The 21119-nt window shown below is 54.8% G+C and overlaps 1 protein-coding gene across 1 annotated transcript in view; it reads right to left on the reverse strand.

Annotated features, from left to right (window-relative positions):
• NRBP2 (nuclear receptor binding protein 2) overlaps nt 1-19815 on the reverse strand; it is an 88970-nt gene extending 69155 nt beyond the window's left edge. The window contains exon 1 of the mRNA XM_074986830.1: nt 19684-19815. Coding sequence (XP_074842931.1) covers nt 19684-19815 — 132 coding nt within the window. The remainder of the gene's footprint in view (nt 1-19683) is intronic.
• Between the last annotated feature and the right edge of the window lie 1304 nt (nt 19816-21119).

Genomic DNA, 21119 nt, shown 5'->3' on the forward strand with positions numbered 1-21119 from the left:
TCCCCTGCGAGCGAGATGCAGGCGCAGAAGGGAGGAATGACACAGCAGTCCCACAAACTCGTTAAGAAGGAATGATGGAGCTGGGCAGGCAGCCCATGGACCAGTTCCTGCTCCAGGCAGACAAAGGATCTCTGTTATCCCTGGGCATCTCACAAGCTCGACATGTGTCACACAAAGACCAGTACAGAAACCCAGGAATGCTGCCAGTCAGCCTGAGCCCAGGGTCAGCTTCCTCCTCAGCACCCAGGCAGCAGCCAGCAGGGCACCGGAGAGCACAGCATGGTGGGTGTAAAAACCCGGTAGGGGAAGGACAGAGGAGAGATGCTGCCTTCTGGCCTGGGTCGGCTTCATGCAATCTCACCCTCTGAGGAGCACCCAGAGCTCCCTGCTGGGAGGCCCGACCCAGCGCCGGGCTATTGCGCTGGGTGATTGCAGAGCCAGCCCGGGGGAACCCGAGGAGTTCCGATGGCAGCAAGAGGGGCTGTGGGCCAGAAGCAAAGGAAAGGCGGCAACATCGGCAACTCCTGTGACTCCGTCAAGGGGCCATGCTCATTCACTTGAACTGCGGCAGGTAAACACAGAGCAGGTGGCTCCTAGAAAACAGGGACGATCCCTGGAGGTAACCCAGGGAGATGGCCAGAGGTGGTAAGGCACTGTTCAGCCGGATCCACGCAGACACGCACTGCAGCATTGTCTGCGGGGGCAGGCATCTCTCAGGGTCGCTCCCTGCTCTCCCAAGCGTGTACACACACACACACACACTCACACACTCTCTCTGACCTGTGCAGCTTGCGCATCGTCATGGACCTCCCCTCCCCACAGCCGTGGGCCTGTCACCGCGGGGCTGGCTCTGCCCTCGTCCCAGCCGTGGGCCTGTCACCATGGGGCTGGCTCTGCCCTCGTCACAGCCAGCCGGCTTCCCTCAGAGGGACGTCATTTGTCCTGTTATAAACAGGACCTCTCTCTTTGTGAGAGGTTTCTGGTGTTGGTCTCTGGACCTGAGACAAAACCAGGTGTGGTTTTACCTGGCGTTGGATGGCGTGTGAGGTCATGCTGGTGGGATGGAGAGCTGTGATCTCCGAAATGGGGCCCTCTTTGCAGTGTGGCCTGAGGTCACACTGCATGGGGGGTCCCACCAGTTCTGTAAGTGCCAGAACCAGTTTTCCAGGAACACGATGGTGGCCAGCCAGACCCACATTTACTTTCCAAGCCCAGGTAGTGAAGAGCCTCAGCGAGGATTCCCCAAGCTGCTCCAGCTGCACTGGTCAGGACAAGGCCTGTGCGCAGGAATCTCGGTGTGTGGAGGGGGGCTTTTTTGTAAATGTGGACTGCAATATATTGAATTACAAAGGAGTTCACAACAGTCATGCAATCAGCGTGCACAAGAGAGCTGAATGAAAACGCTGAGTGGGAACAGGGATTGAAAAAGGATTTGGTTATAATGTACAGTTAAGCCCTCCACACAGCGGACCCCGAGTCTATGGACGTCAGGAAAAACAGACGTCTGTAGCCTCCGTACCCCTCAAAGATAGTAAACTAGTACCATACACCTGCCGTAACTCCACCAGTGCCCTCGCCGCTGCTGGGTCCCCAGAGTGGCTGGAAGAGCTGCCAGGGCCAGAGGAGCCCCTGGGGCCACCACTGCAGCTGGTAGCCTGGAGGAGCCGGGAGGTGCCACAATGCTCTGCCCCTAGCTCTGGCAGCTCAGCGCCTGAAGGAGCCACCACACTGTGCCCTGACAGCAGGCAGCTCGGAGCCGGAAGGTTTGAGTGTGTGCAACTCCAGCCGAACAGCGCGTTACCACTTGTCACTTCAGGTACATCCCGTTTTCTGGGAGACGCTCTGTGCTCATTTGTGCAAAGTTTGAAAGAACTAGCCTGGAATCTCAGAGGAGTCACAACTGTGGAGCACTCCTGGCTGCCTCACCCTGGACAGGGAACCCTGCCTACTCCCCGTCACTCCCATTTGAGCCTTTTGCAACTGTGGGCTCTTCTGCAGCAGCTTCAGCTGAGTGCAGCTGTGAGCCATGCGTGGCAACACACTGCTCTTGGCCAGGACCATAAATCAGGCCCCCGTGCTCCCATCAGTGCTAGTGAGACATGAAGATGGGCCCCAGGAATGATCCTGAAGCGTTCTCGACCGTGGCTAGAGGAGCGGACAGTTGAGCAGACGCTGGCACAGGTCTCTCCTGTGTGTGTGGCGGGGGCGCAGGCCAGGCCCCTGTATTGCCCCAGGGAAAGGATGCAAGAAGCCATGTTGGGGCCACGTGCTGGCTTTGCCCAACCCCTCTCCTCCCAAGCCTGGCGAGCACTGACTGGCAGAGCCCTGGCCATGGGCTCCTGCTGCCCTTACTCCAGTCTCTGCTTTCTTGCTGGCTGCCCCTCCCCTGCAGGATGCTGCTCCCTCCCCCACCCTCCAGATCAGCTGTGCAGGCAGAAGTAAAACTCAGCTTGCTGAGCCGATGAGGAGCTGAGCCTGGCGGATGCAGATGGGATGCGGTTGCACATTTTCGTATCTGCACACGGCTCAACGGATCAGGAATCTGGGAGCATTTGATCCTAAACCAATGTGTCCCCAGGTAGTGCAGGGAGGAGCAGGCCCAGATGTGATGGAGTGGGGGGAGTGAATGTGTGAGACTCAGGCTGGATGTGTGAGACAGGCAGAGCAGCTCCCAGCGGCTAAGGATGACCCTGGGGCTATAACCTAGGCTGGCAGGTAACACCTCTGCCCTGAACAAAAAGGAGGGAGGAGCTGAGCTGGGTTGGATTGTGGGGCGGCAGTGAGAAGCTGGAGGGGAGAGGGAGCTGGAAGGCAGCCAGCCTGGCGAGGGGGGAAGCTACACCCCAGAGGGGCCCCCCTCGGGCTCCTCTCCCCAGGACGGGCTGTAATGACTGTCTCTGACTGCTGCACTGACTCTTCTGTAAGAAACTGGGCCTCTGTCGCCTCATCAACCTCCTGTTCTACCTGCTGAATGAGAGTCACTCTTGCCTGCGGACAGGGTGCAGTGCTTGGGGGCCCCTGAGCCCCATCACACTCCCATCACACCAGAGAATCGGGCCAAAGATGCTGTGTGTCCCCAGAGGAGGTGCTGAGCTGGGAGAGGGGCAGTGCTGGACAGCCCCCAGCAAGCCTGAGAGCTGGGTGGCTCCGATAAACCTACACAGCAACTCCACCCACCCGTGGAAGAGATAAGAGGCAGTTCTCTGATCAGTTACCCGAGCCCAGCAGCATCCTGGCCCCTGAGAAGCCCCCAGGTTCTGTCGCAGTCCATGAAGGTAGGTATCCTCCATGGCTGTCTCCTGCCTCCCGCTCTGGCAGATTCTGCTGCACTCCTCTGCAACAGGTTCAGCTTCTAGCAAAGGCTCTGCGGTGACCCCAGGACCTCGCTGCCCTTCTGTTTAGGGCAATGAAGGGGCTGTCCACACAAAGCCAGCAGACACTAGAGAGGCCTCATCAGCCTAGGCAGGCAACATGCTACACTGGCATCAACACTACTCGTGCACACAAACAGGTGAGGCACTTCTCTTCCGAAAAAGCACGTCTACACGCACTCCCACACCAGGGCATTGGCAGTGGTAATTCCCAGCCCTGAGAAGGCAGATGTGCAGAACTCTGAAGCACACAGGTACACAACTCTCCTGTTCTGAATCCTGCCATGCTCTTGGTCACAATTACACGTGAGGCTGAGAGTTCCACAGGCCAGCTACAGCCCACATACGACTGAGTGTGATACTCCCCATACTGTAAGGCTCCACTCCCTAGAACAACAGAACGCATTTGAGAAAGCAAAAACAATAAGCAACGTTAGCCAGGCTCAGCTGTTTTGTGCATCCCCATTGCGCAGTTAGCAGGCAAAGAAAACATGAGACAGTAAATAGTTTGATTTCAGGGAAGCATTTGATGCTGCATCTCATGAAAACCTTCTCAGCAGTGATTCAGACTGGCTTGGACACAGTACTGTCATGCAAGCTGCAAGGCCCAGACAAACGGTGCTAGAAAGCAGCATGGTATCGGGCTGAGGGGATGTGTCTGACAGGGAGCAGCAGGGATATAGGGTCATTCCGTTGTGGTTTAGCATCTAGAGCAGGTAAGCAGCCTGTTGGCGATGTTCACACCCAGGAAGTACCACACTGGGAGGAGCAGTGAATCCCTGCAGGGCCACAGAAATAGCAGCGTGAGAGCCCAGGCCAGGAAATATGAGGATGGTAATCAACCATCAGCAGCGTATCCAAGACACCTCAGCCCCGGTGGGCTGGAGACACAGGAGAACAGGAGGGTGCAAGAGAGACCCGGGTATGTCTGCCTTGCAGGTGGACACCTGTAGCTGTCCCAGGCCAGCAGACTCCGGCTCCTGAGCCTCAGGCTCAGGAGCTGCCTCAGGTAGAGAGGGCCTGGGCTGCAGGCTGAGCCCTGAAACCCTCCCGCCTTGCAGGCTGTCATGTGACTGGACTTTTATATTGGGTACAGAAGCCATTTTATGTGCCCAGTGTGGCTACTGGCCCCAAATACTGGGGGGGTGGGGAGGGGTGAGAGGTGTCTACTGAAAGCTCAGGATGCCCTTAATCCATGTATGCTGCTTATACGCCTGTGCTGCATTGGTGGGCAGCGTTATAGATTTTCGCCCTGTAAGATATGTTTTAGTGCTAAGATTCACTACAGGAGGCATCAGAGAGGGAGTCGTGTTAGTCTGTATCTTCGAGAACAACAAGAAGTCCTGTGGCACCTTATAGACTAATAGATATTTTGGAGCATCAGCTTTCATGGGCCAAGACCACAAAATCTCATGCTCCAAAATATCTGTTAGTCTACAAAGTGCCACAGGACTTCTTGCTGTTGTAGGAGGTGCGATCTCTACCCCAGCCAGGATGATGGACTGTGTGATGGGGTTCAGGGGTCCCCCTGCACTGCACCCCGTCCACTGGCAGGAGAGACTCTCACTCAGCAGGTACAACAGCAGGTTTATTAGGCAACAGATGTCCAGTTTCTCACAGAAGTGTCAGTGCAGCAGCCAGAGACAGTCCTTCCAACCTGTCCTGGGGAGAAGACCCCAAGGGGTGCCCCTCTGGGGTGTAGCTTCCCCCTCCTCCGGCTGGCTGCCTTCCAGCTCTCTCTTCCCCTAGCCTCTAACTGCTGCCCCCGATTCAAAAACCCAGCTCAGCTCCTCCCTGCTCTTTGTTCAGGCAGAGGTGTCACCTGCCAGTTGTAGCCCCAGGGTCATCCTTAGCCACTGGGAGCTGCTGCTTGCCTCAGACATCCAGCCTGACTCACACATGCACTCCCCCCACTCCATTACAGACTGAACAAAGGCTCAGAGAGCCAAAGCACATCTCAGGAATGTGGGATTTCTCTCCCAGGATGCCTCCAATGGCCATGGGCCACAATAGCCCACCTGGGTCAGGTGACTTTGGGCTAAGCACGGGCGTGGAAATCAGATGCCCAGACATCCATTCTACACATTAGGTAGAGGGACTGGGTCAATACCAATGGCCGAGTGCCACAGCAGCTCACCTGGGCCAGATGACCCTGACCATCCAGGTGCCTATGGGAAGGAGAAAGGACTTTTTTTCCCTTCACTGGAGAAAACTATAAAATTGGCCTAGCAGTGTCCATTCTGGTTCCTGTTCCTGTTCCTGTTCCAAGGTTCCATGTTCCAGCTCACCAGATCTCCAGTTCCCCAGTAACTCAGACTGTGTAACCTGGAATCATACCCCTTATGGGATGGACTTTCAAGAATCAGCACAGAACACCTCTGGCTGCAACAACAGCTGTACAATTCTCTCTCTAACCCTGTTCTTTCTTTTTTGTTAACAACTCTTTAGATTTGAGATCTGAAGAATGCTTATCAGCGGGGTGATTTGGGTAGGATCCAAGTATTGACCTGGGACTCTGGCAGAACCCTTTCAGGCCCAGAAGAATCTGTGTGGTGTTTGGTGAAAATAGGTTTTCAGAGCCTCTCACCTGAGATAGGAGATTGCTGGTGTGGGCTGGTACAGCAGCTGGGAAATCTGTGGGTTTGCTTATATGACTTTTGGCTGGCCAGTTGGGCTGTGATGGGGTTCAGGGGTCCCCAGGCTCTGCACCCCATCCGCAGGCAGGAGTGACTCACACTCAGCAGAACAGTGGGTTCATTAGCCAACAGGACACAGCGTGGTACAGAGGAGCCAGTGCAGCCAGCAGAGACAGCCAGTCCCATCCATGCTGGGGAGAGGAGGCCCCGAGGGGCCCACAGAGCCGGGGCCTGGCCCCCTCCTTTGTCTCTCTCTCTCCCAGCCCAGACTCACTGCTTCCAACTCCCAGTTCCAATTCAGACCCCTCAGGCTCCACTTCCCCTTTGTCTGCGGTACGAAGGTGTCACCTGGTCACCTTGGTTTCCGTCAGCAGGAGCCCCACACCCTCTGTGAGCCACTCATGTACTCACAGGTATCCCCCACTCCATCACAGGGGCCGGCAGAGGTGCTGCGGTGGCTGGTTGGATTTGCCTTGGTCAGAGGGAAATCCCAGCCTGGGGCGGTGAGTCACCCGGTTTTAAGCAAAGATACCCTGGACTGATTTCCACAGCTGTGCCCAAAAACCACATCCTATTACAGCCTCCACCCTTCCCTTTGATGCTGTGTGGGGGGCTGGGACCTTCCATCTTTAGTCCCTTTCCCATTGTCCAGTGGCAGCCAGGAGAAGGGGCTGGGCCCATGGTGGTTGGTAACAGAGGAAAGGGAAGACATTGCCTTCTCCAAAAGACTGGGGTGGCCCCATCTGCACTCCACTGAGCCGGGAAGGCTGGGGCTGCGGCACTGCTACTCCATGGGAGCTGGGGCCATGTGACCACTCCAGTAGCTGGAGCAGGGCCAGGGCCACTTGGCTTCCTGGATGTTCCAGGGACTGAAGCAGAGATGGGGTAAAGTAGCTGCTTGAGGGCCCAGGGGAGCTAGGGCTGCTCCAGGGGGAAGATGGGGCTGCTGCCCTGAGGGGAGAGCTAGGGCTGCCGACGTGTCTTGGAGTGAGCTGGGGCTGCCTGGCTGCTCCAGAGACCAGGGGAGAGGAGGAACTCCAGGGCACTCTGAGGACCTGAAAGGGGGAAGCTGGCGCTGCCTGGCTGCTCCAGAGACCAGGGGAGAGGAGGAACTCCAGGGCACTCTGAGGACCTGAAAGGGGGAAGCTGGCGCTGCCCGTCTGCTCCAGAGGTCGGAGTGGGGAGCTGCAGCTGCCCGGCTGCTCCAGAGACCAAGAGGGAGGTGGGACTGCATGGCACTCTAGGGGTAGGGGAGCTGGGGGCCAGAGGCACTAGCCTTGAGCAGGGGCTAGTAGCCATTAGAGAGGATCGGGGGGCAGGGGCCAACAGCCACAAGGGGAGCTGCGCTCTGGCAGGCTTGTGGCTCACCTCCCCAAACAACCACGCGTGCACCATACAGGCCTGTCTCTCTCTGGCTGCTGGAACGCAAGCATAGATCTGCCCACTGCTGGGGTCCATGGAGTGGCAGCAGCATGAGGGACAATGCAGCCAGGACAAGGACTGGCCAGGGAGCCACCAAAGGGCTGCACAGGCCCAGCAGAGGCAATCTGGTGGTTCCGGGGGCCTGTGCGGGATCTGTCATTGCTGAGACATAAGAACATAAGAATGGCCATACTGGGTCAGACCAAAGGTCCATCCAGCCCAGCATCCCATCTGCCAACGGTGGCCAATGCCAGGTGCCCCAGAGAAGGAGAACAGAAGACAACGATCAAGTGATTTATCTCCTGCCATCCATCTCCTGCCCTTGTTCTGAAGGCTGGGGCACCATACTTTATCCCTGGCTAATAGCCATTTATGGACCTGACCTGCAAAAATTTATCAAGCTCTTTTTTAAACCCTAATAGAGTCCTGGCCTTCACAGCCTCCTCGGGCAAGGAGTTCCACAGGTTGACTGTGCGCTGTGTGAAGAAAAATTTCCTTTTATTAGTTTTGAACCTACTACCCATCAATTTCATTTGGTGTCCCCTAGTTCTTGTATTATGGGAAAAGGTAAATAATTTTTCTATATTCACTTTCTCCACACCATTCATGATTTTATATACCTCTATCATATCGCCCCTCAATCGCCTTTTTTCCAAACTGAAAAGTCCCAGTCTCTCTAGCCTCTCCCCATATGGGACCCTTTCCAAGCCCCTAATCATCTTAGTCGCCCTTTTCTGAACCTTTTCTAATGCCAATATATCTTTTTTGAGGTGAGGAGACCACATCTGCACGCAGTACTCGAGATGTGGGCGTACCATAGTTTTATATAGGGGAAGTATGATATCTTTTGTCTTATTATCGATCCCTTTTTTAATAATTCCTAACATCCTATTTGCCTTACTAACTGCCGCTGCACACTGCGTGGATGTCTTCAGAGAACTATCCACTATAACTCCAAGATCCCTTTCCTGATCTGTCGTAGCTAAATTTGACCCCATCATGTAGTACGTGTAATTTGGGTTATTTTTTCCAACATGCATTACCTTACACTTACCCACATTAAATTTCATTTGCCATTTTGCTGCCCAATCACTCAGTTTGCTGAGATCTTTTTGTAGTTCTTCACAATCCCTTTTGCTTTTGACTGTCCTGAACAACTTGGTGTCATCTGCAAACTTTGCCACCTCACTGCTTACCTCATTTTCTAGATCATTGATGAACAAGTTGAACAGGATCGGTCCCAGGACTGAGCCCTGGGGAACACCACTAGTTACCCCCCTCCATAGTGAAAATTTACCATTTATTCCAACCCTTTGTTTTCTGTCTTTTAACCAATTCCCGATCCATGAAAGGACCTTTCCTCCTATCCCATGACCACCTAATTTACATAAAAGCCTTTGGTGTGGGACCGTGTCAAAGGCTTTCTGGAAATCTAGGTATATTATGTCCACTGGGTGCCCCTTGTCCGCATGTTTATTAACCCCTTCAAAGAATTCTAATAGATTAGACAGACACGACTTCCCTCTGCAGAAACCATGCTGACTTTTGCCCAACAATTCGTGCTCTTCTATGTGCCTTGCAATTTTACTCTTTACTAGTGTTTCTACTAATTTGCCTGGTACTGATGTTAAACTTATCGGTCTATAATTGCCAGGATCTCCTCTAGAGCCTTTTTTAAATATTGGTGTTATATTGGCCGTCTTCCAGTCATTTGGTACCAAAGTGGATTTAAAGGCTAGGTTACAAACCACTGTTAATAACTCCGCAATTTCACATTTGAGTTCTTTCAGAACCCTTGGGTGAATGCCATCTGGTCCTGGAGACTTGTTACTATTCAGCTTATCAATTAACTCCACAACCTCCTCTAATGTCACTTCAATCTGAGTGAGTTCCTCAGATTTGTCGCCTAAAAAGGCTGGCTCAGATTTAGGAACCTCTGTAACATCTTCAGCCGTGAAGACTGAAGCAAAGAAATCATTTAATCGCTCCGCAATGGCACTGTCTTCCTTGATCGCTCCTTTTATATCTTTATCGTCCAAGGGCCCCACTGCTTTTTTAGCAGGCTTCCTGCTTCTAATGTATTTAAAAAACATTTTACTATCATTTTTTGAATTTTTGGCTAGCTGTTCCTCAAACTCTTTTTTGGCTTTTCTTACTACATTATGACAGTTAATTTGGGAGTGTTTATGTTCCTTTCTATTTTCCTCACTAGGATTTGACTTCCACTTTTTAAAAGCTGCCCTTTTCTCTCTCACTGCCTTTTTAACATGGCTGTTTAGCCATGGTGGTTCTTTGTTAGGTCTCTTACTGTGTTTTTTTATTTGGGGTATACATTTAAGTTGGGCCTCTCGTATGGTGTTTTTAAACAGTTTCCATGCAGCTTCCAGGGAGTTTAGTTTAATTACTCTACCTTTTAGTTTCTGTTTAACTAGCTTCCTCATTTTAGTGTAATTCCCCTTTTTGAAATTAAATGCCAGAGTGTTTGACCGCTGCGGTGTTCTTCCCAACACAGGAATATTAAAAGTTATTATATTGTGGTCACTATTTCCAAGCAGTCCAGTAACAGTTACCTCTTGGACCAGATCCTGCGTTCCAGTCAAGACTAGATCGAGAATCGACTCTCCCCTTGTGGGTTCCCGTACTAGCTGCTCCAAGAAGCAGTCATTTAAGGCATCAAGAAATTTAATCTCTGAATCCCGTCCTGAGGTGACATGCACCCAATCAATATGGGGATAATTGAAATCTCCTATTATTACTGTGTTTTTTATTTTGATAGCCTCTCTAATCTCCCTCATCATTTCAGCATCACTATCACTGTCCTGGTTAGGTGGTCGGTAATATATTCCTAATGCCATATTCATATTAGAGGAATGAATTGTTATCCATAATGATTCTATGGAACATTTTGATTCCTTTAGGATTTTTACTTCATTTGATTCTATATTATCCTTCACATATAGTACCACTCCGCCACCCGCACGACCTGTTCTGTCTTTCCAATATAATTTATATCCCGGTATGATAGTGTCCCACTGATTGTCCTCATTCCACCATGTTTCTGAGATGCCTATTATGTCAACTTCCTCCTTTGATATGAGGTACTCCAGTTCACCCATCTTATTAGACAGACTCCTAGCATTAGTGTAAAAGCATGTTAGAAAACTACCACTATTTATATGTCCGCCTTTCACAGACGCGTTGGATTTTTTTATGCACGATTGTTTCACATCTGATCTTGCCCATATATTATTTCCCACGTTCCCTATCTGACTAACTTCTAGGGAATCCCTGTCTATGGAGCCTCGTGTAAGAGAAGTCTCCTTCCGATCCAGGTGCTCCCCCGCACCAATCGGCTTTCCCCCACCTCTTAGTTTAAAAACTGCTCTATGACCTTTTTAATGTTTAATGCCAGCAGTCTGGATCCACCTTGATTTAGGTGGAGCCCATCATTCCTGTATAGGCTCCCCCTACCCCAAAAGTGTCCCCAGTTCCTAATAAATCTAAACCCCTCTTCCCTACACCATCGTCTCATCCACGCATTGAGACTGAAGTTCTGCCTGTCTATCTGGCCCTGCGCGTGGAACTGGAAGCATTTCAGAGAATGCCACCAAAGATGTTCTGGATTTCAGTCTCTTTCCTAGACGGCTCTGGGATGGGTGTTGGATATGTGGGTAACCAGGCTGTGGGCCCAGCTCCGCTGGGTTGGAGTCCCAGCTCCCTTCCACATGGACCCAGGGCCAAGCCAGGAACCTGCCAAGGGAGAAATCCCTCAGTGGGGAAGGATGAGCTCACTGTGGGATGTCCCTGAGCTCTGACTGTCTGGAGCCAATGGTTTGATGTGTGGCATGAGTAGGGTCCTGTCAAATTCACGGACCATTTTGGTGAATTTCACAGTTGGATCATTGTGAAAATCATAAATTTCATGATTTCCTATACTTACACCTGAAAATTCACAGTGATGTGAGGGAGAGGTCCTGACCCCACAGGAGGCCGTGCAGGAGTGGCAGGGTTATTGCACAGGTCCTTCACAGGATTGCTGCCTTTACTTCTGCCCTAGTGCTAGCAACAGCGCTGCCTCAGAGCCGGGTGCCAAAGAGAGCAACTGCTGGCCCGGAGCCCAGCTCTGAAGGTAGAGCAGCCGCCATCAACAAGGATGGCATGGCAGGGTACGGCTACCTTTACTTTTGTGCAGCTGCCTGAAGAGCTAGGCCCTTGGCCAGCCACCGCAGCTCTCCACCCACCGCTCTGAAGGCAGCACAGAAGCAAGGGTGACAATACCGCTGGGTCCCTTTGGGCTGGGGTCCCCAGTGAGAGAAATGCTGGGCTCCCCATGAAATCACGATGGTGTAAAAAGGCAGAGAAGAGCCATTTTCATGGGGGAGGCCAGAATTCAGAGCCCCTGACACATGTGGTAGGGTCCCCGGCATGAGGCCCCTTTGGATGCCTCCCTCACACACCAACTTTCCGTGGGTGTGTCAGCCAAGCTCCAAGCCTCCCAATCACATGCAAGGGTCAAGGGCTTCTTCCTCCAGAGGGTGCCAGCTCCCCAATTCCTGCTGCTGCCAGGCAGGACCCCTGGCTTCCCTCCAGCTCCAAACTCTGCCCACAGGGGCTATGCTGGCTGAGAGCTTCCCCGGTGCTATGGGGGAGTAGAGGCGGTAAAGGCTGTGCTGTGCTGACACTACCATTGGCCACAGCACCTAGAATACAAGGTGCCAGGGACAAGAAATGGGGACCTCCTGGACCAGCCCTGGGAAGGACAGCCACAAAGACTGGCCAAAGAGGTTGAGAGCTGAAGGAACTTGCTACCAGAGGAGACCTGAGAGCACACTACTCCCGCCGAGTGTGGAGGATTCTTGAGGCTGACACACGGTGCTAAGGGCTGCAGGTAGCCTTGCCAAAGCCTGGAGGGAATGTTCCTGCCCGAAGCCCCAGGCAGGTCTGTATCCTCTCCTCTGAGGGGGCGGTGCTGTGAGCCGGGGGCCGGCCCGACCCACGACGAGGGGCACTTTCCTGCTTTACCTTTGTGTTGGTATACAACATGTTTCTGACTGAGGGAAAACAAGAGTTTTGATCCCACAAGAGGTTTATTGGGCAGGAGCTGCCAGCCAGGCCTGGGTGCAATCCCTCCCCCAGAGCGAGGCAAAGCCAGCACAGAAGAAGAGGAGTGACCAGGGCATGGCTCAGTGCCTGGGAGAAGGGCAGGGCCCCAAGACGGTGCCAGTGGCAAGGGTCAGTACCAGGTGAGGAGGGCAGGCTCGTCTGATGCCTGGGCTGAGGAAGGCCCAGGCAAGAGGGAAGTTCGGGGGATGAAGCTGGATTCATGATACCCTCCCTCTGGTACCAAACCCCGTATTTCACATCCTGCTGCGTTAACAGGCAGCTGGGCAGCAACAGGCCCAGAGTGCCTGCCCTGGCACGCGGATGGCCCATGCACTGACTCACAGGCGGCACTGGCTAGTGTGTACTGCTGCCCCTCCTGCCCCCACCTCCCGGGAGAGCAGCGAAGTCTGAGATAAAGGGCCCACGTGGGCCCAGAAGGGGACTGATAACCCCAGCCAAGGTCCTGCAGCGTGACAGCCACAGAACACAAGTCAAACACTTCCTGCAGCCCCTTATCTGAGCTGGAGCCAGCTGAGCTGGACTCTGAAGTCCGGGCACCAGGTAAGGTGAGATCAAGGGGCCAGGCACAGGCACTGGGGGAGGGGACCCTGGAAGCCAGGGGAGTAGATCAGAAGTGGGCAGAAGAGATCAGAGGGTACATCAAATGCCTAGAAGGTAGGTAGTGTGATACCATTTTTTAAAAGGGCTCCACATGCAATCCTGGCAATTACAGGCTGGTGAGCAAATTGGTAGAAACTATAAGAAAGACAGAATGATCAGACACGCAGACAAATGTGGAAAGAATCTGCATAGTCAACAAGCACATGGACAAGGGTGATTCAGCTGATACCCTCTGCTTAGATTTGCTTCAAGCCTTTTGATGAGTGCCCTCACCAAAGGCTCTTAAGCAGAATCAGCTCCCATGGGTAGAGGGAAGGTCCTGTCCTGCATCAGGAAAGACAGGAAATAAGTGTAGGAATAAATGGCCATTTTCAGAGAAGGGAACATCTGGGTCCCTGGAGAATCTGTACCAGGACCAGTGCTTTTCAGCATATTCAATAATGAGCTGGGAACATGGGGGAACTGCAAAGTGGCAAACTTCAAATCATGCAAAACTGTCTAAGAAAATTAAGACCAAAGCAGCTGTGAGGAGTTACAAATGGATCTCACAGCACTGGGTGACAAAATGGCAGGTGAAATTCAGTGCCGATTAAAGCCAGATAATGCACATTGGAAAACATAACCCCAGCTCTACATACAAAATGATGGTGTCTAAATTAGCTGTTACTACTCAAGAAAGATCTTGGAGTCATAGTTTTGATTGGTCTGAAAACAGCAGTCAGAAAGGTCAGCAGCACACAGCAAGAGAGTGTGGAATAACAACAAGCTGTACACTCACACCAAAATGAAAGTCTACAGAGCCTGCATCCTCAGCACCTTCCTTTATGGCAGCGAGACTTGGACCCTGTATGTCTGCCAGGAGAAGAGGCTGAACGTCTTCCACTTGTGCTGCCTCAGGCGCATCCTTGGAATATCATGGAAGGTGTGATGGAGTGGGGGATACCTGTGTGTGTGTGTGTGTGTGTGTGTGTGTGTGTGTGTGTGTGTGTGTGTGTGTGTGTGTGTGTGTGTGTGTGTGTGTGTGTGTCTCACAGAGGGTGTGGGGTCTCCTGCTGAGGGTAACCTTGACGACCAGGTAACACCTTTGTACTGGAGACAGAGGAGGAGGTGGAGCCTGAGGGGTCTGAATTGGAACTGGGAGTTAGGAAGCAGTGAGTCTGGGCTGAGGGAGAGAGAGACAAAGGAGGGGGCAAGGCCCCGGCTCTGGGGGCCCCTCGGGGCCTCCTCTCCCCAACATGGATTGGACTGGCTGTCTCAGCCTTCTGTACTAACTCCTCTGTACGATGCTGTGTCCTGTCGGCTAATAAACCTGCTGTTTTCCTGCTGAGTAAAAGACTCTCCTGCCTGCGGACAGGGTGCAGAGCTTGGGGGACCCCAGAACCCCATCACACTGGTGTCAGGAGTGAGATGTTCTGCACCCCGAGGATGGAGCATCCAGCAGTAAGTGACCGGGGCCCCGGAAGAAGTGGGGCCTGCGAGACCCAGGTGTGCTGAAGGGCAGTGAGGTGCAGCTCCCCAAAGCGGAGGGGCCTGCGGCCAAACCCAAGCAACTGCGGTCGTGGTCCTCGAGAGGGGGTGTCACACCCGAGGAGGGGTTACTCCTGGGAATCTGTTGGAGTCGGTCCTAGAAGGTGGAGGGGCCGAGAGCCCAACCCCCAGGAACAAGTGACCCCTGAGGAGGCTGACGCTGAATGAGTCCTTCCCAAGACAGGGTGCTCATGGTCCCTGAGAGCGGGTGTCACACTGAAGAAGGGGTTCCGCTGGGAGTCTGTTGGAGTCGGTCCCAGAGGGCAGAGGGGCCTACGGCCTAACCCCGGGCAGCTTGTGACCCGCAAGGAGCCTGGCACACTGAAGGGATTCTTCCAGGAATCGTGGGGTGCAGAGGGCATCAGCCTGAGAGCCTGCAACCACGCTGAGCAACTCCGCTGTGAAGTGGCAGCACCTGGAAACCGAATCGAGATTAAAGAAGCTGGACAAGGCAGCGTGGATGTGCAGTGGCGGAGCTGAGGGCTGGGGAGAATCCTGCAGAGGTGAGCCCAGATCAGAGCAGGGAACCCTGGACTGCCTGGAGCTCTGAACCGAGTGGCCTGCCACAGCTCAAGGAGGGAAGGAGCGATTCCAACCCATCATCTACTAGTGGCCAAGACAGACCTGCGAAGAGTTTTCCAGGCCTGGGCCGAGGAAGGTGCCTGTGTGTCTGTGCAGGAAAGCAGCTGATCCACTGGGAATGGCAAGTTGTCTGTGAGAGAAGCTGCTTCACCTTCTGTGTGTGTGTGGAAACCAGCCAGGGGGCTGGGACAAAGGAGAAAGTGTCTCACATTGTCTGTCTGTGTTGAACAGCAGCAGCAGCAGCCTGGGGAGAGAGCAGAGCCTGCGTTTGGAAAAGGTGCCAATAAGGAAACTAGCCCATTGTCTGAGGAAGATTCACCAGCCTGGAGTGGCTGGAGAAGGATCCACCAGAAAAGAGCATTCCAGGTGTGTCTCTGAATCCAGCCATGGGGGCTGGAGCAGAGGGAATGGCTCTGGGATGGGCAGTGGTATCCCTGCTAAGGACACTGGTCCTTGGTGCAAGAAAAGTGCTTCTGCTTCTGGGGAAGTGAATCCTTTGCCTGAGCCTGTGGGGGCTCCAGATGGAGCCAAGATCCCAGAGCTGGATCTGAGTGCAGCTGAAGCCCAGATGGGAAGTGGGCCTGCCTCTGTGTCTCTCAGGGGGGATGATGCTTTAACTTGGTCTAATCCAGTTAGTATCATCAGGGAATCCCAGAGACCAGGCGATTCTGGTACTTGTTCTGTGCCTGATGCTGAGGTGTTACTGGGAGGGGGTGAGAGGACTCTGTCCTACCAGAGTCATCCTCTCGCCAGGACACAAGAACAGACGGGCAATGGAGTTACGCTGACTGATGAAGATAAAGGAGCTGGTAGCAGAAGGGAGGAAAGGGACCCTGACCTTCTGTCCGGTGGTACTGGCTGTCTGCCTGGAGGGGGATTACATGGGAATCTGCCTGACGGGCCAGAAGTGATCCTGGGTGTAGGTAAAACCCAGGAGCTGGTTGTGGCTCAAGGGAGCAGTGCCCCTGTGGAGGCAGACAGGGGTGAGTTATTGTTTGGGGGAGCTCTTAAGGAAAAAAAATTCCCTGAAACTTTTCCTCACCCATCTGTGGGGACTGCAAAAAATGGGAGTAAGGTGGAGGAGAGTGAACAGGAAAGGTGCTCGTCTGTAAGCACCAGAGCAACCCTTTGCCTGGGGAGAAGTTTGTTTCAGCTCCTGATGGCCAGGACCTGCCTGAGTGTGAAACCACTGGCTGTGCTCTGGAAGGGTCCAAAGCAGGCAGTGTAAAAGTTTCTCAGGAATTGGAAGCTGGTGCAAGTAAAGTAAAAACTATCAGGAAATGTAAGCAGCCCTGTAAGAACCAAGTAAAACAGCTGCACAGCCAATCTCTGTAGGATGCAGGAGAGGTTCAGCAATTCCCCATCTCCAAATGGTGAAAACACTTATATTCTCATACTGGATTCAACTTCTGATTCCATGGGGAGGCAGTAGTTGGAGGTGGAAGGACAAAGAAGCTTTGGGCCTGGTGGGCCAGTAAGGGATAAACAGGAATTCCTTCATGTGGATTCTGCGTCTGGAACTCACAAAACAACTCTCAAAAAGCAGTTTGGTTTGCAAATTTCCAGGCTGGCTGGAAGGGGGCCGTCTCCCTAAAATCATCAATGGCCCAGCTCTTGTTAGAAGGGAGGGCACAGCCAGAGAGATCAAATTTCCACCCCAGGGGGCAAGAGAGAAAATTAAAACTTAATGGTGCTAAAAAAGGCCTCAGCCATTTATCCCCAAAATACCAGATTCTCAAGGATGTTGCACAAAGGTTGTGGTCTACCAAAAAGCAACGTAAATGTGCAGTTGCAATGGGTTTGTTCTGTAACTCACACTGACTGCTGTAACCAAGGGGTGCTGCTACCAAAAGCTGTAGAATTGTACCATGTACTAAATGTTTAAAAAGAGCCATGTAACATAATAACATTGGTGTAAAAGCATAAATTGTATGTTGAAGGAGTCTGTAACTCTAAAATGTCACCATTGTTCCCTGTAACTAGTCTTGCAACCTCTGACATGAGAAAAAACATTCCAAACCTATTGTGTGGCATGGAAGGGGAAACTGAGGCACACAACCATTTTGGTGGTCTGGCTAAATGCCAAGGGTGGAAGCATTTGTACCTTCATTTACTGGACTGTAACTGAATTCCAGACATTGGCTGGAGCAGCTGTATGGACTGGTGGTCAGATGGGGCAGGACCCAGACCACAAAAGACCTGTTTGATCTGTTGGTGCTGCAGCATCTCTATGGGCTCTGCCTGCCCGACTTGAGAACGTGGCTGACGGACCGGGGCCAAAGCAGGGAGACCAACCAACCCAAGGGAACTAAAGGGACTTGCCCGGCTGCATCACATAAAAAGGGCCAAGACCAAGCTCCTAAGTTGGAGCCTCCCCCAGCAGGACTATAATGTGAAGGTGGTGCACATCGAGGGGAGCACTAAGGGTACAGCCGATGCCCAATCACGAGGGAAAAGCCCCGAACTTCCCCAGGTCACCAGTTGAGTGACCCCGCTCAGTTCGGTCTGGAAGGGGGGAGAGATGTGATGGAGTGGGGGATACCTGTGTGTGTGTGCGTGGCTCACAGAGGGTGTGGGGTCTCCTGCTGAGGGTAACCTTGATAACCAGGTAACATCTTTGTACTGGAGACAGAGGAGAAGGTGGAGCCTGAGGGGTTTGAATTGGAACTGGGAGTTAGGAAGCAGTTAGTCTGGGCTGAGGGAGAGAGAGACAAAGGAGGGGGCAAAGCCCCAGCTCTGGGGGCCCCTCGGGGCCTCCTCTCCCCAACATGGATTGAACTGGCTGTCTCTGCCTGCTGTACTAACTCCTCTGTACGATGCTGTGTCCTGTCGGCTAATAAACCTGCTGTTTTCCTGCTTAGTAAAAGACTCTCCTGCCTGCGGACAGGGTGCAGAGCTTGGGGGACCCCAGAACCCCATCACACTAAGGACAGAGTGACCAACACTGCCGTCCTCGAGCAAGCTGGAATCCCAACCACGCACACCCTCCTCAGGCAGCGTCGACTCCGCTGGCTTGGCCACGTCCACAGGATGAACGATGGAAGGATTCCAAAAGACATCCTGTATGTGAGCTAGCCTCTGGCAAAAGACACCCCCCCCCCCCCCGGACGCCCCCAGTTGCGTTACAAAGATGTCTGCAAGAGAGACCTCAGAGAGGTAGACATCGAGCTGGACAACTGGGAAGAACTAGCAGACAACCGCGACAGATGGAGGCAGGGGTTACACAAGGGCCTTCAGAAGGGCGAGATGAAGATCAGACAGCTAGCAGAGGAGAAGCGAGCGCACAGAAAGCACACTAAGGACTTGCCAGACACCCACCACATCTGCAAGAGATGCAGCAAGGACTGTCACTCTCGTGTGGGTCTTTATAGTCACAATAGACACTGTAAATGAAGTCCTCAATTGAAACTTTGAAGGGCGCGATCCATCGTCTGTGCAGACTGAAGGATGCCTACTACGTCAGGGATATTGAAAAGGGACAAGAATGCGAAGAATCTCATAATGCCAGTGCATAAACCGCTGGTGTGCCCAGTTCTGATTGCCCCATGTCAAAGAGGAGATAGCAGAGCTAGAAAAGATTCAGCAAAGGGCAACGCAGATGACCCAGGGTACAGAACAGCTTTCACATGAGGAGGGACTAGAAAGATTAGGGCATTCATCTTTGAAGAGAGACAGCCACGTGGGAGATGGCAGAAGTCTGCAAATTGGTGCCTGCTGTGGGAGAGGTGTTACTGACAGAACCCGGCAAATCCAGCAATACCCATGCACACCCACTCTGAAGGCCATTTCTGCAGAATGTGGCTCAGATGTGGGTACAGATTTTGCCTCCAGGAAGGACCCTAGTTATTTACCTTTCCACAAACAGCAAAGCCAGGCCTCACTTGATAAAATTAACAGGCAGCGGGTTTAATGTAAACAAAAGGAAATATTGTTCACACAGTGCACAGCCAGCTTGTGAATCTCACCGCTGTTGTGACCCTCAACAGTTTAGCTGGTTCAACAAGACCTGGAGGAGTTAATGGAGACCAGGTCCATGGACGGACAGGGCGACAGTCCCATTTCTGGGGCACCTCGAGCTCTGACTGCCAGAAGCTGGTGTGGAAGCCAGGGGCTGGCCACTGCAGAGCTCTGTCAGCTGCTGCGCAGGGTCCTGGCCGCTGTCCCCGCCAGAGCCAGCCCTGATGTTCTTACCCCGCCGAACTCCCGGCCCGGCCCGGCCCGGCCCGCCCGGGGGCACCTTCGGCCCAGCAACCACCGGAGCGGAGGAACCCGACACCAGAGCCCGCGTCCCGGCCCGGGGAAGGGCAGCTCCCCCGGGCAGCGGGAGAAGCGGGCTCCCGGGGCCGGGCAGCGCAGGCAGGAACCGGCCTCGGTCCGCAGCGGCGCCCCGGGACGGACGCGCCCCGCAGCCCCGCGCCCACCTGCTCCCGGCGCTTCTGCCAGCGGCCGCAGGGGCTCTCCTCCAGCACCTCGCTCTCCTCCTCGCTCTCCTCCTCCTCCTCGGCCAGCAGCGCCAGCGCCAGCGCCAGCCCCGCCGCCTCGGCCCTCGCCATGCCCGCCCCGCGCCGCGCCGCCCCACCCCGGCCCCGCCCCAGCCCGCGGGCCACAGGCAGCTCCCGCCTGGGAGGGCCACGCCCCTGGGAGGGCCACGCCCCGCCCCGCCCCGCCCCGGCTCCAGCCCCGCCCCGCCCCGGCTCCAGCCCCGGCCCTGCCGCCGCCCTCCGCCTGCTGGGCAGGGCTGGGACCGGAGCCCGCCCCTCCCGCCTGGCGCCGGGCCAGGCACCGCTCCGAGCCGAGCCAAGCCAGGCCAGGAACCGTTCCGAGCCGAACCGAGCCAGGCTGAGCCAGGCTCCGCTCCAAGCCGAGCCGAGCTGAGCCGAGCCGAGCCGAGCCAGGCTCCACTCCGAGCCGAGCCGAGCAGAGCCGAGCCAGGCTCCGCTCCGAGCCGAGCCGAGCCGAGCCGAGCAGAGCCAGGTACCGCTCCGAGCCGAGCCGAGCCGAGCCAGGCACCGCTCCGAGCCGAGCCGAGCCGAGCCGGGCCGAGCCAGGTACCGCTCCGAGCCGAGCCGGGCCGAGCCAGGCTCCGCTCCGAGCCGAGCCGAGCCGAGCCGAGCCAGGCTCCGCTCCGAGCCAAGCCGAGCCGAGCCGAGCAGAGCCAGGCACCGCTCCGAGCCGAGCCGAGCCGAGCTGAGCCGAGCCAGGCACCGCTCCGAGCCGAGCCGAGCCGAGCCGGGCCGAGCCAGGTACCGCTCTGAGCCGAGCCGAGCCGGGCCGAGCCAGGTACCGCTCCGAGCCGAGCCGAGCCGAGCCGAGCCAGGCACCGCTCCGAGCCGAGCCGAGCCGGGCCGAGCCGAGCCAGGCACCGCTCTGAGCCGAGCCGAGCCGAGCCGGGCTGAACCAGGCTCCACTCCGAGCTAAGCTGAGACTGGCTTAGCCAGACACCGCTCCGAGCCGAGCCGAGCCAAGCTGAGCCGGGCTGAGCCAGGCACCGCTCCAAGCCAAGCCAAGCCGGGCCAGGAACCGCTCCGAGCCGAGCCGAGTCAAGCCGAGCCGGGCTGAGCCGGGCTGAACCAGGCACCGCTCCGAGCCGAGCCAAGCCGAGCCGAGCCAGGCCGGGCTCAACCGGGCTGAACCAGGCACCGCTCCAAGCTGACCTGAGCCGGGCTGGGCTGAGCCAGGCACCACTCTGAGCCAAGCCAAGCCAAGCCGGGCTGAGCCAGGCACCAATATGAACCAAGCCGAGCCAGGCCAGACCGGGCCAGGCCAGGCCAGGCCAGGCACCACTCCAGGCCAAGCCGGGCTGAGCCAGGCACCGCTCTGAGCCAAGCCGGGCCGGGCCAGGCATTGCTCCGAGCTG

The sequence above is a fragment of the Carettochelys insculpta genome, chromosome 2 (genome assembly GCF_033958435.1).
Source record: "Carettochelys insculpta isolate YL-2023 chromosome 2, ASM3395843v1, whole genome shotgun sequence".
NCBI classification, from domain to species: Eukaryota; Metazoa; Chordata; order Testudines; family Carettochelyidae; genus Carettochelys; species Carettochelys insculpta.